Source organism: Corvus kubaryi, unplaced genomic scaffold, assembly GCF_017639235.1.
Source record: "Corvus kubaryi isolate FWS band 111438036 unplaced genomic scaffold, C.kubaryi_AGA036_p1.0 65461, whole genome shotgun sequence".
Classification (NCBI taxonomy): domain Eukaryota; kingdom Metazoa; phylum Chordata; class Aves; order Passeriformes; family Corvidae; genus Corvus; species Corvus kubaryi.
This window is the reverse complement of record NW_024582019.1, coordinates 14079-32649: the sequence shown is the minus strand read 5'-3', so window position 1 is coordinate 32649 and position 18571 is coordinate 14079. Positions and strand designations below refer to the sequence as shown.

At 39.1% G+C, this 18571-nt stretch overlaps 1 protein-coding gene across 1 annotated transcript in view; it reads right to left on the bottom strand.

The window, feature by feature from the left end:
• Positions 1–1484: 1484 nt before the first annotated feature.
• LOC121673493 (TBC1 domain family member 5-like) overlaps positions 1485–18571 on the bottom strand; it is a 31159-nt gene continuing 14072 nt past the window's right edge. The window contains exons 3-5 of the mRNA XM_042046828.1: positions 12129–12208; positions 11199–11375; positions 1485–4673 (exon numbers count right to left, since the gene is read on the bottom strand). Coding sequence (XP_041902762.1) covers positions 4380–4673; positions 11199–11375; positions 12129–12208 — 551 coding nt within the window. The 3' untranslated portion in view covers positions 1485–4379. The remainder of the gene's footprint in view (positions 4674–11198; positions 11376–12128; positions 12209–18571) is intronic.

The following is an 18571-nucleotide window of genomic DNA, read 5'->3' as shown; positions in this document are numbered from 1 at the left end:
TCTCTGCAGCTGATGTATTTTAATGCTTCCCACATCCTGGCATCAGCTACGCTTTTACAAGTTAAAAACAAAGATAGGTTTGCACAAACCTACCTGACATAGTCAAACAAGGACACAAGTGCTACCTGAAGCACAGTTTAGAAAATACTTTATACTTCATATATATCTGGAAAGAAATACAGCTAATTTTTATTTGGCAACATTATAGTCCTGTTTCCGGTGTGAGGTTTCTTTGGTTTTAATTTATTTATTAAACTACTGCTCCTCATCAGCACTTATTTCAGCAGTTTGGGACCAGATTCCACTGCTCAACACTGCTGCTATCAGCTGAGTTTCTGTCACTGGATTAAATCTAGCTCACTGTTTGAAAGAGCAAAACGTGGTGAAATAATGAGCATATTATTGTTATTGTTATTCTAATTTTGACAGTGTTTGTGTCGTAAAAAATCAGAGAAAAAGATGGTTCCTGCTCTAAAGAACCCATAGTTTTAGAGTCTCAAGCTGCATCCCTTCCACCTCATTGTCTGTTTCTAAGGTTATGTACTTTGCCTCTTGCAGGATCCTCCCACATATCTAAAACCTCCCTTACCATTTCAGTGGTTAAACGAGTTGTGAGAAGCAGGCAAGCAAGTTGCCTGTGTGCATGCTTCAAGTTGCTGTGTCTCTAATGACCTTTTTTCATGCTCTTTCGTCTCTAAATTTAGCTAACTACTAAAGCCAGAGTCTAGCAGATTGGGGGACACGGGAAACACTAATGCAGAGACCGTAGATAATCACTCTCAAAAGAACAGCACAGATTACAAGGAAGTGTAATTACTATTCCGTAGCCAAATGAAGCTTATTTTATGAAATTGCACCTTTTCAAGTCTAGTAAACCCTTAAAATCATTCATTCAAGACCAATACATGAAGCACAAAATCAAAAGTATTATTTAAGGGCTGATACCAAGAATCTGAAAATCTGTTCATGTTAGGATTGTATTTCAACAGACAACACTGTAACTGCCAAGCACAAGTACACCTTAAATCTGAAATGTGATCTTTTAAATAGTTGCCTCTATGCCATTTAATGAGAACATACTGGAGAATCATGGGAAAGAGTTAAGAGTGTGAATTAAAGTATAGAGATTCAGAAATGTACTGTACAGATACTAGCACTGTTAGTGAGACACAATGATGATACTATACCGAGCATCATTATATTGTAGAAAAGTTATGTCGCATTAAATTCTGGTTCATTATTTTCAGATACAAGAAATATGGTAAAACAGGAGATATTCTATACTGTTCAGTTGAGATAAATGGCAAGCAGTTTTATTCCCTGGATCACATATATAAAATAGGATTAAAGTATTAGTAAAACTTTGTGCTTACATAGATAGTTTTTAAGTTTTAATCATCCTAGTTCTCAGAAACGGTACTTCCAGTATTCTAGTCAAAAAGCTTTCCCTTTTTTGAGAAAACAGCACAAGCACAGCCCAGAAAGTTTGTTAAATCTTTCTTTAATAAAGCGGGCTAGATGTTCTTCCAGAGTAAAGATACAAAGCTCCACGACTAAATCAATACCCAGTCAAAATATGATACTGCCTTTCTGCAGTACATACAACTGACATGACATGCAAGAGACTTTAAAGTAATAAATTACAGATGTGAGATACAGTACAACAGTCTCAGATCAGCAATCTTAATGCCGCATTAGTTTTCATCAGCAATTTGCAATGCTTATAATTTTCTATCTCATTATTGTTATCCATGAACATTATGAGCAGGTCATTTCCAGAGAAAAAGAATAATCTTGTATTTTAAATGACAATTTCTCTTTCAGCATATTCTTAACATAACACGAAACAGGGTGATGATTTGACATTTTATCTAATTTACTAGTCTAACTTAATGAATATACTAAAATACTTTTAACTATCTCTGCACTATGATCAAGTATCAGAGACAACATATTTGAGATGTGGAAAGACATGGTACAACCAAAGCAGATTCATTTACTGGAGTTACTCTGATCTTATTTGTATAATCATTTCTCTGCTTTTGAAGATTTTTATCATAATCCCATGGCATGATACACATTCAGCTCATCGGTATTCACTGATTCTTCTCAGAAACTCCCCAGATCTTTATATACTTTTACTACTGTTTTAAAATATGCAATATTAAAGATACAACTAATTTACAAAAATAAAAAAACCTGTACAAATCACACTCTTTCATTGACAATGAGACTGTTCAAGAAAATAGCAATGTGATCCCTGAAACGACCCACTAGAACAGAAATCAAAAGACTGATGCTTAAAAAAAATAAAAAAGAAGTAAAAACATTTTCTCCTCCCAAACTACTGGAATCTTTGAAGGTTTATGTATCATAGAATATAAAACTTTTCTCTCTGTCCCCAGAATATTTCTTTCCTCTTTCCACAGGTACTTCTTGAACAGATTCCCCTTTGTTGTTGGTGCCACAAGCCTTGCTGAATAGGTTAAGGCTAGGAAAGCTTGAAAGACCTAAATAAATCAACAGCCACCCAATCCCCTGGCATTTAGGCAAACTCAGGGTAATAAAATAAACCCAGAGACAGGCATGCATGCTAATTGCAAAGTGATTTTTTTATGAAGCTTAAAATTAAACCAAAATAAACACCTCTCCACAATGTTATGCATTTAAGATCTTTCATCAAAATAGTCATCTGCCTGTTCGCGTTACTCTGTTGCAGAGAGGTGTGATATTATGCCTGCTCATAACATTCTAGTATTTTAACATTTTACAAGGCACAAATAATCTCTGAAGAACTACATGGTGGCTTTTGAACATGTAAGGATGGCAGCTACCATGTAATTACATGACAACTCTTCAGTCACTGACACAGACCTTGTAAAATCTAAGACCAGCAAATTACACGTCACCTCATCTTTGGGATACGGTACTTCATTTACAATTACAGACTAAGCAGCAAATAACTACAATTTCATAACTTTGAACAAACACAAGCTTTGCCATGCAAATATGAAGTTGTTGCATGGTACAATGTATATGCATCTTAAAAGCAAATAATGCTTTTTTTTTTGCTGCTGTGACAGAGTGACATACTAACATTCCTTCCTCAAGCTAACTCTGTGTAGGTCCTGCAAGAGGAGTGGTCTACTCACCACCAGTTGCATTTTGTGAATTCCAACAGAGGTCAAAGGGATCAGAGAGTACAAAAAACTGCCCTCATAAACTTGAAAAAAGCTGTTATTAAATGTACTATGTACTTGATGGGAAAGAAATACACTTTTCCACAGAAGAACAAGTTATAGAGTTAATTAGAAACTTTCTGTTGGTTAACACTGCTGCACCATTATGTTTCTCTTGATTAGAAATATGGAAATCATACAGGAATATATGTAAACAGAGTCTATAGAAGATAATAGCAATGAGACATAAAGTGCTTTTAATTATGAACATTTCATTTCACTTTGCAACCTTCCCTGGTAAGTTATCGTACTTGAGCTAGCTTTAGTTCAACCAGCTCAGGTCTACACTACGAAACACTGTTATTTCCCTTGTACCTACTGTTTTAACTGTGGTAGTCTGGGTAAAATTAAAAAAATCATGCCAGGGGAAGTAAAAGTAGACAAAGAGGGAAAGAGGTGAATTGGGAACTCTCAAGGGGAAAAAGTAGACAAAGGCAAATAAGGCTCTGTTGTATAGGTCCCCATTCTCAAGGAGTTTGTCACATAGTCTCCTGTAAGCACTGAGGAACAACTACACAAACCTCTGCCTTGAACACACCTCAGGCTATTGCCAGATGAAAATGAAGAAATTAGGATTCCTCAAGGGAGAACAAACTTCCTACTAGGATGATGCTTTTAATCTTTTTGATACTCAGTCCTTACTTCTCTAATCACAATCTCTGAAGAAACAGTACCCTTTCCTACTCAGAAAACCCAGTCAAGCATATATTGTAAAAGGACAATATTAAATCTAGCTTGTCTTTGCTGCTTCAGGTCTGATGCCAGGTATCTACACATTTCCATTATGGTACCTAGCATATACTATTCTATCTTTTGGGAAAGCAACAGTTCTATAGTAACAAAGCTCCTAAGTACAGTAAGAGCATAATCAAGAGTAACTGTGTATTAGAACTGGGTTTTACTGGGTCTTTATTTAAGGCAGTTATTAAAATGTATATATTATTTTTTAAAAGTAGCAAATTTATGTTGTTTTTTTGTTTGTTTGCCTTTTTATTTTAATTTAGGCTTTTGGCAGCTGAAATGGGTTACCTTTATCTATTTTCTGTCCTTGTAATCCAAAGAACTATCCAGCCCGTGGAATCATAGAAATTTGAGCTGAGTTGTAATGACTGATTTCCCAAACTCTCCCGATCTGTTTCTTTAGATGTCCAGTGGGCTGACAATAGCAAAGTCAGAATCTTTGCTGTTATTACTACTGTCGTCATCAGGGCTGGAGCTCAGGTTGCTGGAGGAGGCTGAAATGGAACCCATCAGAGGGTCAGAGAATATCAAAGAAGAATGAGACGGAGCTTCTGGCTTCACCGCTGCCTCCTTGGGTGCCTGAAGGGACTGTGCTGGCTCTGGGGCAGCACTTTTACTTCTTTCCTCTTCTTTGGAAACCATAATATAGTCATCAGCACTCTTGCTCTCACTGGTGCTTGAATCAGTTGTAGTCTGTGAAACAACGGCACAGAAAGGATTTAAAGTGAGTACCAGTGTTACCACATGACAAGGCTCATGAAGCATGTCAGGGATATGGGAATGGGACAAAGGAATAGTTACTATCCAAAAGTGGCAATGACCAAATAAAGTGAAAAATAAAGTGGATATTAACATTGGATGACATAATTTGTTATTTCACAGAATCACAGAATATTCTAAGATGGAAGGGACCCATGAGGATCATCGAGCCCAGCTCTTAAGTGAATGGCCCATACAGGGATCAAACCCACAGCCTTGGCATTATTAGCATCATGCTCTGACCAACTGAGATAATTTAAAAAAGCATAAAATGTAACACTCTAAAAATACATTTTTTGGTATAACAGTCTTACATGTCTCACCATCATAGTGCATCCATGTAGTGACCACAGCAGCCAAGCACCAAACACATACATTACAGCTGTGAAGATTTTCAGTAATTACAGTGGGTTTCTCTAGTATTTAATGAAGTAGTTTTGAGAAATTTTTTGCTGCTTTGCATGTACAATGGCATTTTGGAGCTTGTCAGGAGAATGGTTTGATATAACATTTTCTAGTAAAACCTTTGACTTGGGAAATCTGAAGCATACATAGACCTGATTTAGTGTGCACCAGTTTGGGTTCAAAAAATTAGAGCTCCCAGAGCTTCCAGGGTTAGTGTTGTTAACTATTTCCTAACATTTCCAGAAAATGAGCATCTGGGAATCCCACTTCTGACTGGTTAGACCTTGGGAAATGTGTGTCCCTGAGCACTTAGGTAGTGGCTCAAGACCACGCATCAGTGCAACAGAAAACTCTGTGATGTCTCAATCTTATATTCCATTATACTAGCCACATCCAGAATCCCAGCTTTTCCAGTCAGAGCTGTATATAATTAGAAAGGAAGATTGCCATGCACAGTAGAGTGGGATTTCTCACTGGTTGACAACTGGAAGCCTTTTAGCTTGGTTGCAACCCAAATGGACACCACTTTGTTTCCTTCTGCAAGAGCTGCATTCAGCTCCTGTCTAGCTCTACGTTCCTCTGGCTTTCTTGGTTGCTTTTCAGAGTAATAATGCCAAACAGCCTGTAGGTACAAGCATCCTGAAGTGTTGTGATGCCAAAACCAATATATTTGATTGCACGAATGCAAGACTGAAAAAAAGGAGAAGTAGAGAGAAACGTGTATGTCCACATTTGAGGCAATACAAGCCCTTCAGCTGTGACTCTTCCAAAAAAAAAAAAAAAAAAAAGTAAATTCATTCTGAGGTGAAAAGAGATTATAGGTATTACGGAAAAAAAAGAAAGCAGCTACAGAAAAGAAGAACAGGAATAATCTGAATGAGATAAAGGTGAATCTACAGCATGGTATATAAAATTGGAGTATGGAGGTCACCACAAGCATCAGCAAGCCACAGCTGGAGTTACAGTACCCGTGGCCTCCAGCAAAATTTATTTTGCAAAATTTATTCTTACAGCTGAAAATTATTTTCTTGCTTTGATTGCTGTTTATAGATCAGAATGTTCTTGAAACGGTACTGTAGAGTAGCTCAGGAAGCAAAACCCACCTGTGATTAAGAATGATTGTAAGATGAAATGAGAGAGCTGGAAGTCTTTGGATGTCATTTACATAGTCATTACAAATTGTTAAAAGTCACAATCAAGATAAATATCAGCTGAATGGGAAAATATATTCAAATACAGAATTGTGCCCAAATTCATATGAATAAGGATTCAAATATCTCCCTATCTAGTAAATTTTGAAATTTCCTGGTTTGATAATTTATAATTTTTGTGTGTTATCTACAAGTATGCAGGTATAATAATATTATATAATTAATATTACTATAGGTTTAATAACATAATATTCTGTTTTGTAATGAACTCATTTTAATACTTCATAATTCAAATGGAAGTATCTTGAGTCCAGAGCACTGGTTAAAATTTTACCTGTCCCCATGTAAGACAGTAGTCCCACTGATAGAAATTGACATCTATTATTTTTGATTCTGACTTTCCACAGAAAACTTAATAAAATTCATACAAAACACATCAGATTGGTTTTAGAAAGATCAACCACTACCCTTTGCTGAGTGTTATCAAAATTGGTGTCTAAACCTCCTGATCCACACAGAACCAGAGCAGTTCAAATGTCAAAAACTTCAAGCAGTTTCCATGAAGTTAAAACCATACAGATCTATCCTACAAGGAGATATACTTCACTGTTTGAACACTTCTGAGCTGAGACATAATTTGTTATTAATTAGCCTTTTGCTTTCATCTTGTCTGTTTGAAATGGTCTTCATGAGCTGTCAGCGAGTCAGCTGCCATCTCCAGGGGGCTGAGGACACAGGCAGCACACAACCGCGGCTCTGCTCCATCAACACAGAATCACAGAACAGCTCGGGTTGGAAGGACCTTTAAAGGTCGCATAGTCCAACTCCCACAGTGAGGCACACGGACATCTTCAACTGGACCAGGTCGCTGAGAGCCCTGTACAACCTGACCATCAATGTTTCCAGGGATGGGGCATCCGCCACCTCTCTGGGAAACCTGTTCCAGTGTCTCACACCATCCTCATCATAAAATTTCTTCCTTATATCTAGTCTAAATCAACCCTCTTTTAGTTCAAAACCATTGCCCCCTGTCCTTTTGCAACAGGTCCTGCTAAGAAATTTGTCTCCATCTCTCTTTTAAGCCCCCTTTCAGTACTGAACGGCCACAATTAGGTCTCCCTGGAGCCTTTTCTTCTCCAGGCTGAAAATCCCCAACTCTCTCTCAGCCTGTCTTCATAGGAGAGGTGCTCCAGCCCTCTGATCATCTTTGCCACATTGCTCTGGACTTGATCCAACAGGCCCACGTCCTTTGTGTGCTGGGGAGCCCAGAGCTGGATGCAGCGCTCCAGGTGGGCCTCATGAGAGGGGAGCAGAGGGGCAGAATTGCCACCCTTGATCTGCTGGCCACGCTGCTTTGGATGCAGCCCAGGGCACAGTTGGATTCCTGGGCTTGAGTGCACATTTGGGACGTGTCCAGCCTCTCACCCATCAGTATTCCCAAGTCCTTCTTAGTCAGGGCTGCTCTCAACCCCTAATCCTCCAGCTTGTATTGATACTTTTTTGAGAGCTCTTATGCCATAGTCAAAATTTCAGCACTTTGTTCCCACCCCCTCACCCTGTAGAACAGAAAGACACATTCCTCTAAACAACCACTGCCACATAATGCACCTGGCCTCTTTCCACACTTCTATTTAAAAGCTCTCAGGGAATGCAAATGCTCTCAGCTCTCATTTTTCAAAATTACACACTTTATTATTCCAAGCTATCAAGAATCCTTTATTTCAGCCCTCACAGCCCTCACACCTCCACCTTGCTCTCACTTAGTGAAACACTTGCCCAGCAAGATCAGTATTTTTGTCTCTGGCACTCCCCAATTTCCTAAATTCTGCTTTCAGTAATGTGTTCTAGTGCAGTTAAAAAAGCATCCTGCCCTTTAATAAAGGAAAGAAAACTACTCATCCCAATTTCTTGTTGTTACTGTTGAGCTTCCCAACATTACTTTTCATGCTACCCATACTTTTTGGTTTGGTCAAGGAGACCTCTAGCTCACTGAAGTAAAAGAGAAGCAGCAAAGCAGAACTATTGACTGCAAAATGCTATAAAAGGGCTTCCTGTAAATGTTTGCCTGTCCCTAGCATACACTGGTATTTTGGAACTGATATTTCCAGAGGTAAAATACCTCCTTCCTTCTTCTTTTGCCTGTTTCTGTTTCAGGAAACTCATGCTGACGTGAAGCATGTTTTCTCCCATCTGCTGCCACTACTGAATAAATGAAAAATGACAGAATTATACTTCCAGTAGCTTTGAAAGTTAACAACCTTACGCCCATTGCCATATGGCTTCTCCAAACAATTTTTCCTGATGAATATCAGCTACTAGGACCAGGCTTATTTCATTTGCCTTCACACTGTGAATGAGTTAAAACTAACTGCAAGGATACAATTCAAGAAAGCTTAGAAGAACAGCAGCTCATTTTGCCTCCTTCTCTGAACAGACATAAAGGCAAGATAATGTGTTAATTATCATTCATTATTTAGCAACAGAAGCCTTCTGTTTGTCAACTGCATGCTGCTACCAAAGCCAAACATTCCAAAAAATGCTTGATTTCTTTTAGCCTTAATCTTAATTTTTTTGCATTTTTAATTTTGCAGCTTTCCTTTCTAATGAAGGACTATATCTTTATCCTCATTTTGCAGAAAGGGATTTTGGAGGCAAAAAAGAGGAAGAGCACTTTAAAAAAAAGAGAATATGATAAAAAATTTATACTTATATAACAACCAAGCACAAAAGACCAGATTTTAATCTCAATTACAGAATAGCTACACCTGTAACTGGTCCAGCTGTCCTAGAAAATATCCCTGTAACTCCAGCAAAAAACAATCTCTACAGTACAAATAACACCAAATAAAATTAAAAGCATTACCCAAGGTAACAGAAAATGCAAATATAGTAGAAATTTATTTAGCAAGAAATGCATTAAATGGCTTAGAAGTGGTTGTTTTTTAATCCCCCTGCAGCTCTCAGTAAGTAATCCCAGCATGACCCAGGGCACCAGTGCAGCCCATTTTCTTCAGCAGAGCTAAAAGCCTGGGTCATGGCCTGGTTTGGGCCAACAACTGACCCCATCAATTAACAGTCTAATATCACAGTCCACTATTCCGCAGTCTTATTTTCCTGTGTTTTATTAAAAGGGGTCCAAAGTTCTCCTCTTTTTGTTTGACTTTAGGCATGGTGGTTAAAGACAAGGGGCTCGGAAACAGCACAGACTAACTAGGGGGTAGTTAGACAGACAAACTATCCCTAATTAACTAACTAGGGATACTAACAGCCCTCCTGGACTGCCATTTCTAACACTAATCTTTTTATTTCTGTCAAAAGGGCTGTTGCTCATTATCATAATTGGAATTTCCAGAAGATGAGAGGAGAGGAGGCTAATCCATATCAATGTACTGCACCTCAAAATGTAAACCATGCAGTGCAGATGCCTCATTAATGCCTTGCAGCAGCTCAGCTTGTACAACCTCTACTCACATTGCTCATAGCGGACTTATGAGCAGCCTTGAAATTGTGGGACCCATGGATGCCACTCAGTTCCTGGGGCTGGATGGATTTACCCTGACTACACACTGAAAATTTCCACTGGAGAGAAATCTGTGCAGACCAGGTTTCATCAGCTCCACCCTCAACACTCAAAGAGTCCCAGCACCTCCATGATCCACAGTTTAGATCAGCCTCTGAGTAAGGGCTTCTCCAGCATCAGGAGGGTCTGCACACACACCCACCCACCCACACACCTACACAGAGCTTGCTAGTATGGTATATGGCATTCTACCTTCTAGTTTCTAGAAGTGAAAAATCATCAAAAAAACATTTTGGGGAGAAAACAAAAGGTACTTCATATAAAATGCTAGGAGATCAAGGGCAAAAATAGGAGGCCGTTATATGAACAGTCCAATATACTGTATCAGTTTAACCTATGGCTTTATTATGACAGAAAGTAGTGATTGTAATGACAACACCTAAGCAAGCAATGAAAACTTTCTAGCAAAGCTTTACTCTTTGCCATTACTGAATATAAAAAAATAAATCTTGGTATTGCCTCTAATACTGAAATGCAATTAAAATATGTTTTTTAACATAGAGTGTTCTAACTCAGGGGGATCGTGTGTAAGAAAACAAAATGACCTGGTGTCATTATTTGAAAATTAATAAGTATTTCCTGTGGTTCCTAAGTAAACTTGTCAAAAGTAAACTGACTGCAGACTCAGGTAGACTTTCAGGTGATAGTGCTGCCACTGATTTATGAGTGTGAGTATCAGCAGTGGGGTGGCAGACTTAGCAGAACTCCAACACAGAAATGAGCAGATACAAAAGTACTTATTTTTAAGATCACGTTTGGGTTGGACTGAGTCTTAGACAAAGAGGGCCCTTTGTCTATGAACTTGTCCTATGAATGTATGCTTTGTATGTGAAAACACTGTTTACTGATTCAAGGAGAAAGTCAATACAATGAAGTAGAAGGTAAAAGCAACCTCCTTGCTATTTCCTTTTTGGCACTGGCCATGAATACACTGCAATGCAGTTAATCAGCTCTTACATAATGGGATCCTGGAGGACAAGGACAATGAGAATAATCATGTGGGAACATTTGGTATGGGAACATTTACCTGCAGTTTTTACATTTTTTGGTAGGAAATTAATCTGTGATTCTTTGATTCAACAGTGTGAAAGAACTCCCCCCAAACACTGCCTAACACTTAGACTTAAATACCTGCGTGCGGAGCGTAAGGCTACAATAAAAATAATTGATTGGAATAGGACAGTAGCTAGAGATATGCTTTTAACCCACTCTCCATATGGACCAGGAATGCTGGTGTGTCCCATGGAATGTCTGGACATGCTAGAGGAAGTCTTCAAAATATGGAAGGCCACCAATGGCCTGCTTGAGATGTTTTTATTTTACCTGTTGTCCTGAGATGAACTGTTGCTTTGTCATGACAGGTCCCTTTAGAACATCACCTGCCCCCTTGTTCTGATTATTGGAACAGTAATGATCATCAGCAATAGTGATTTGCTCATTTTCTTCAGCTTCCAGCTGGCTCTGGTTGAAACGCAATGAACCTTTCAGGATATCCTTGATCTATTGTTGAATAGGAGGGGAAAAGACGTAAGTTAAAAATTGGGAGGAATTCTACATTTTCTAAAGCTCTGCAGACTGCTTTAATACACCATTTCCCCAAACTATTTGCTTTCAAAAGATAGGAAGCAAGTCAATAGTCATACCTATACTGGTTAAAGATATAAATAACAGTGGAGTGTGGTTTTATTAGAGTCTGGAAAACAACTATCCAGGAAATCAAAAGAGAATAAAACTGTTAAGATTATTGCCTGCCTCATTATAGGTTTAACATATGTCACATTGTTCCTCATAAAATGTATTTTGAGGGAGCAGAGGGCAGTATAATCAGAGCTACAGATGCTCAGCAGCATTCTCATTTTATGTATGTAGTATTTTTCCTTTAATTCAATGACGCTCAAGTGTTGTCACAATGAAATAATGGGGACACAGGTGTAGTTCTTGTCTAGCAAGTACATTTTGCATTAAGAAAAATGATAGCATGGCTTAAGTCCAGCACTTGGTGCTGCACTTCTTCAGTTTTGATTTGAGGCCTCCAAAACTTCCACAGGAGCAAATACTGTGCAAGTCGTTTGAACTCTTCATAGCTGAGTTTTATCGTTACAAATAAAGTACACTACAAGGTTTGATGCACTAATAAAACAGCTACAAGAGGACAAAACAGCAGTATACAAAAAGAATAAAATAGGAGAAAACAAGAGAAAGGATTAATAGCTCTGAAGGGCACAAGAAGGTTAAGCTAAGCAATAGTAATACCTGCTTCAAACCAGCCAAAGAAACCAGAATTTCATCTTCTTTTTCCAAGCGTTCTTGCAAAATGACTTCCTGAATATTTCCTGTAACATCAAAAGAAAAGAAAGGTAAAGAGAGAAACATCCTAAATAAACTCTAATGTGCTGTTACTTACCACTGACTGATGCTTTCAAAACAGACTTCTGTTTGAGCTGCAAACACAATTCCATATCCAAACCCAGAGACTGAGAACCTTATTAGCTGCAGAGGTGAGGCCAGCCTGAGCCTGGCACTGCTGTCAGGAAGCCTCCAGCAATGCTCTGCTCCTGCAGGACTTGTTGCCCCTGTGTACCAAGGGACTCAGGCTACTACTGGCCCCTGGAAGACCACACCAGCCTCTGTGTTACGTACAGTTTTGAACTTGAAAATGCTTTGGAAAGCATTCAAAAACAGACAAATCTGCTGCATCTCACAGAAAGGTTTAGGTAGAAACACAGCAATCTTCATTTTGGTCCCATGGCCACTGCAGATGCTAGAATACTCTTTATAGAAGGACTATAAAAAGTTTCATTCCCTTTCCAATCTCTTTTTTTAGGTAAAAGACCCAGGGCTGAACAAAATTTTGACAGAAGGAGCAGTGCAGTAGCAACACTTAAGGAGACTCTTGCCTTCCATACCCACACAGTGTGGTCTGTCAAGGATGTATTTCACTACCCCAGCATAGAGTGTTTGCAGGAAGACACCCCCAGGCAGCGCTACAGTCCAACACAGCCCAGAGAAACTACAACTCCAACAAGCCTGCAGACTCTTTAAACTATGTCAGATCATTCTCTAGCTTCCTCACTCCTACTTTCCTCCTCTTTAAGAAAACAGCAAAGATTACTAGTGACAGATTGGCAGAATGAGATGGTATCTGTCAACTGGAAATGTCAGGATACTCCTTTGTGTCCCCCCTGTCTTACATACACAGACTGAGCCCAAATCCCCCAGTGACACTCATTGGGGAAGAATGCTTTGCTGCTCATGAGTATCTGTATCCCAGGTACTTCACAATTAGAGCTTTGTACCATTAATCCACACCTGCATTGCATTTGTTTGTTTTTAAAAATGTCCTGCATGTTCAGGCCTCAAATCAGTGAAAAGCCAGAACTGCTGTAACAGATCATCCTGACACTGATGAATATGATGACACTGCCAACTCTGACACAATATGAAGTTTCAAGTACAAGCACTGAGTAATTTGGTATGAGTTTTGTGTTTACAGAATAAATAGCAAAATAATGAGATGTGGGAGACAGGACAAGAAGAAAGATTAGAAGTGGAGAGGTAGATTTAAAACCTGTGTATAAACACAAGTTTGAAATTGAGTTGGGGCCAGAAATCAGTAATGAATATAAAGGAAGAATGGGAAGGGCAAAGCGGAGAAAGGATCCATGCCTAAGTACTAGATGAACCACTAAAAAGCAATCTGAAACGTAGAAGGAATGAAAGAGGCTAGAGCCATGAAAAGCAATAGCTGACAGAAGTCAAGGTGATGTGATCAAGGTCAAGAACATCAGTGAAGGTACTCAGCTTTGCATAAGCAGCCTACGTGAACAAGCAGATCTATGCCCACGTTATTTACTATACTACAGAGGCAATGTCCTGCAGCAATGTACAGTTCTCAAATTGTTGTACAACTGAACAATGTCTAACAGAAATTTTACATGAGAAAGACACTGCATTATGACAGCTGGAAATAAAAAACCCGCAGATCTTTCCGCAAATATGTAGCATCTTGAATTGAGACAACCCATAATGGATTCAACATTTTACTTGCTTTTTTACTTTACATCTAAATTGTCTAGTCTCTCAACTTGCTAAGTAAAATATATTAATATTTATTTATAAAAGAATAACTTACATTCTCTTTTCCACTGTTTAACAAAGAATGCATGATTTCCTTCTTTTAAAAGTTCAGAATTTGAAACATCAGAAGTCCAAAGTCTTCATAGGCAGGACAGCCATGCTTGACCACAGCCTGAATCACTGAATTCAACTGTCTTTTCCATTTCTCAGCATTAGAAAGAAAAGTATTCCATAGTGTTTGATCCCCACATAAATTAAACCATATATTAAAAAACTAAGGTATGCATACAGACTAAGCAGATGGACCAAGAAAATAATTCAAAACAAACCTTCAACATGCTGAAGACTAAATGAAGGAAATCTAAAAAATTGGGACAAGAGCAAAACAAAAGCTGAAAGGTATTCCATATGATGTGGAAATACTCCACTATTGTTACTGTTCTTTAGAGATGATTTTTAAGTCAATGTTTTAAAAAAGTGGAAAAGAATCTATCATCACTGCAAAACCCAGCTATAACCATGTTTGAAGAGCCAGTACACTGAGAAATTTCTAAAAACTTATGAATGGAATATGATAGCTACCCAGCAGTAAAAATTAATAGAAATGTTTGTATAATCACATATTTACTTTAGCAAGATTAATGCCAGATTTTAATAGCAGTTTTAGAGGAAAAGACATTAGGAGCAAGAAGGGAGGAAATACAGCCAGTAAGCAGCAACTGAAACATAAAGGCATAAATTGGGTTGTCCTTCCCTAGTGCAATGAAACAGAAGGAAGGTGGAATTCCTTGTGGAATTGGCACTGAATCCTTTTCTTAAATATGTCCTTGAACTGCATACGTTTTCTAATCTGCTGCCCTCATCCCTTTTGAGTGAAAAGTTTTTAAACTTTCAAATACATGGAAACCAAATTTACCAGTGCTCATTCTTCTTGCCTGGCTAATGAGTAGAGAAGAATTAAAAAAGTAATCCTTAGATGAGAGAAGCATACAGGCAATGTGATTTTGCATGAGTGCCTCCTTGATCACATCCTTCTGCTGGGACCACCCTTTGAAATCCATGTGGACTAGAAGGAGAGGTGGGAAGAAGAGGAGGGATGGCAAGAAACTTGGTATGTGCCCCGGAGCTCCTCTCCTGTGAACAGCTATGCCAGGGCGCAGCATCCTCCTGGGGTGGGACTCTCATCCAAGCCTTTTCCCACTGCTGGGGGGACCTCATAGGGCAGTCAGTTGCTGAGATGAAGAGGGAAACTAAGCTCTCATGTGCAGAGAAAAGCTTCTTATTTTACGTTTCTGTATCTCAAAAGATACCCTTGCAACTAGAAATACTTTAAAAGATACTATTTCAAGAGTGCTAGGATGTGAGGTATGCCCAGCCACTGCCCTGGAGGGACGTCTGCTGAGATAAGGAGATTGACCAATCTCCCAGCAGGACTCCCTGGAAAGGCAACCACTTCTCTGGTCACGGCGAGGAAAGGCAGACCCACAATCCTTTGGGAGACACTGTGCAGATCATTCTGTAACCCACTGGTCTGTCCCAGATCCTTTGTAATCCATTGGTCCCTTGCTGATCCCCTGTATCCCTATAAAAGCAAGCTCAACGGGCCCCTGTGGGGCTCAGAGAGGGTTCTCGTCCCTGGCTCCCCCCTTCACTGGAGGGGACCAACAATAAAGCTACCTCTGTGCGGAACCAGCCACACGAACCTCTCGTCTCTCTCTGGTCTGGCCTGGAGGCTGCCCTGCAGAGCTGAGCTGGAATCACGAGCTGACAATCACTAAAGAGCTGACAGCTTCTGCAAGGGCCCTCCTGCCAGCAGCTGAGGGAAGACACCGGGCCTCGGGAAGGCAATTCCTTTCGGGACCATCTCCCCGCACCGGTCACCTCTTCCTGGGTCACATCCTCGGACCCCCATCACCAGCTGTAATACTAGAAAGCATATGTGATATGATATTGCTCAGCTGAAGGACTTTTACTTTAAGCTGAGATGTATAATTTAATTATTCTTCCTTCACAGGAGATGTTACTGTACTTTGAGAGAAGTGATTCATGTATATGAATGAATTGGCCACATACTGGTTTTTTTTCCTCATCTGCTGCTCTGTATCAGTACCTCACAGATTTTTTTTCTTTTAATAAAAAAATAACTATCTTTAAAAACCCCTGCAGATGTCAATTTGGAAGTGAAAACACCTTCCTACCTTTAAAAAAACCCCACTGATACAATGAATCAAACAAACCAATTATGTGATTTCTATATCATTCAAAAATGAGTCCAGTTTGATTCTACGCCATAAATATCCATCTATTGGGATAGCTGTTGTTATTCAAAAGTTATCAAAATCCTATGGTACATAGAAAACTAAGGTTAAGGTCAAATATTCCTGACTGCTTTGTTTGTTTTTTTTTTCCCTTTCTTTCAAGATTTCATTTAGCTGATGCCAAATGTTTTCTGCAGAAAAAGACAATATTTCTTTATTCAGTGAAGTTCTTAATAGAGGAAAATAATAAGTGAAGTTTGCATCTTCTCACCTGGTGATCAGAGCACTGCTGTGAGATGTATAAGATACCAGACAGCCATTACAAGACTCTGGATTTGTTTCAAAATAGTGCTAACAAATGTCTGACTATCACAAAATGAACTGTCATACCCTGACTGATCCTGACTAAGCCTCAGAAGTACCGGAGCTGTAGAACCAGTTGTTCTCTTCAGAAGTCAGCAACATCATCCATTTTGATGGATGCCCTCAAACCAGATTCAGAACTAAAAGGATGCCTTTTATGTAATGGACTAGAATTAATTTTGGGTACTTATTCTGAAATGAGCAGACTCGTTTAAATTTGATAGGTACTAGATCAGTAAATCAATAATTAGTTCCTGAGTGAGACCGTGAACAGCTGCCTTGATATACTTTAAATCCAACTACAACTACAGAGCAGGAACATGCAAATGATTGCATTCATGTTCTTCTTTTCTACAAAATACGGAGAAATACTGTAGCAGGTAGTGATTTTGTTAGCAACAGCTGAAACAACTAAAAATTATGATGAAGTATCTTTTTTATTTCTTGTTCTTACAGTTACAGCAAATTGTGAATCACTTTACATGCAAAGTCACTGCAGAAGTAATTTCTTAAAAAATCAAGATTTCTGTTTCCTTCCCCTAAATTAATTGCTAAATTTTAAACTGAAGTCATGCTATCACCCTCTCTAGAGCGACGAAAGAGGGAAAACATCCACAGCAGCTTCTAGCAGGAAAATTAGAGAAAGCTTATGCTCTCTGAAGATTGAAATACTCTATACTGCATCATGGTGTGAGCAGTCACTGCTGAGTTCCCAGGCCAGGGAAAGGGGCTATTCAAAGTTTTTCTCTCTGAATGCGGAAAAGCTGTTAGGCTTGGCATAATTATTTTAGAGGCTTATTAAATAAAGTAACTTTTGCTGAAAATTTTGCTCGCATTCAATACAGATTTTGCAAGAAACCCACCCAGAGCTGCACTAAATGAATGGGAAAACTTGTCTGCTGTAGACAAGGTCCCCTCAGGCATCTCTTCATGCCCATTCATCCAGAAGACAGATCTGCACCTCTTCCCTTCCACTGAGGAGGTGGGAGACAAACACCCTGCCAGATGAAGGCACAAACCAAGACTTGACAGAAAATCAGATGGATGCAGTGAAAACTGAACACAGGAATAACTTTAACGCCCTCGTTCTCTGAGGTTCTTTGTTTTCTCCCGCACTGCTGCCTTTGTGCAGCGCATCTCTCTCCTAATGATTTCTATTTTAAGCTGGTCTCTGTGGGGCCTTTCCAGGAAGATGACTCCTGATGAGAGGAGCCAGCTCAAAATAGCTGCAAGCTTTATTAGGAATGCTGCTTTTCTACTACTAGCTCCTGATCAATGACGTGTGAACAAGCAACAGTGCCAGAGTCACGTTAAATTGACTTTTTCACCCTTGCTTTTCACTACTGAGAAGGGAGCTCAAACTCAGAATGCAAAAGTACCTTCTCACTTGCACCACAGGCAGGAGGAAGGAGAGAACTAAAAGTATTACTACACCTCCTCATTTTTCCAAAAGAGGAAAGCCAAAAATTCCCAGTGCTCCCATACATGTCAAGGCACAGCCAACTCTCTGTACTCATACTCCAGTACTTTTGTATGGTTGTCTTCATGAAATCAGGGTTTACAGAAAATGTTTCCAACATTCCCTGCACAATATACCAGTGATAGCAAGACTGCCCTTTCAAGAACATTAGGGGGCTGGAAGGACAGACTGGGACTTTAGCTTCTGATAATCAGTCTTTCTCTCTTTTCACAACAAATACTGCTTTCCTACCTGTACTAGGTCTGACTGAGCAGGAAAATGAACTCTAGACCTCAACACTGCTTTGTGGCCTTTCTAGAAAAACTATGCTGTATGACATAGTGATATTGCTGTTTAATAATGCAGCTCAGGATGTTTCCAACTACTGCATTCTGTCCAGCGTTAAAAATGTGAATGACAGGAGTTAAATTCCCTTCTAAAACAATAGTGTTTATGATTTATGCGTTGATGAAGGCAACACTGCTAAGTAGCCTAACTTTCATTTACCTATCTCACTGTGAACATCAACATTTATAGGA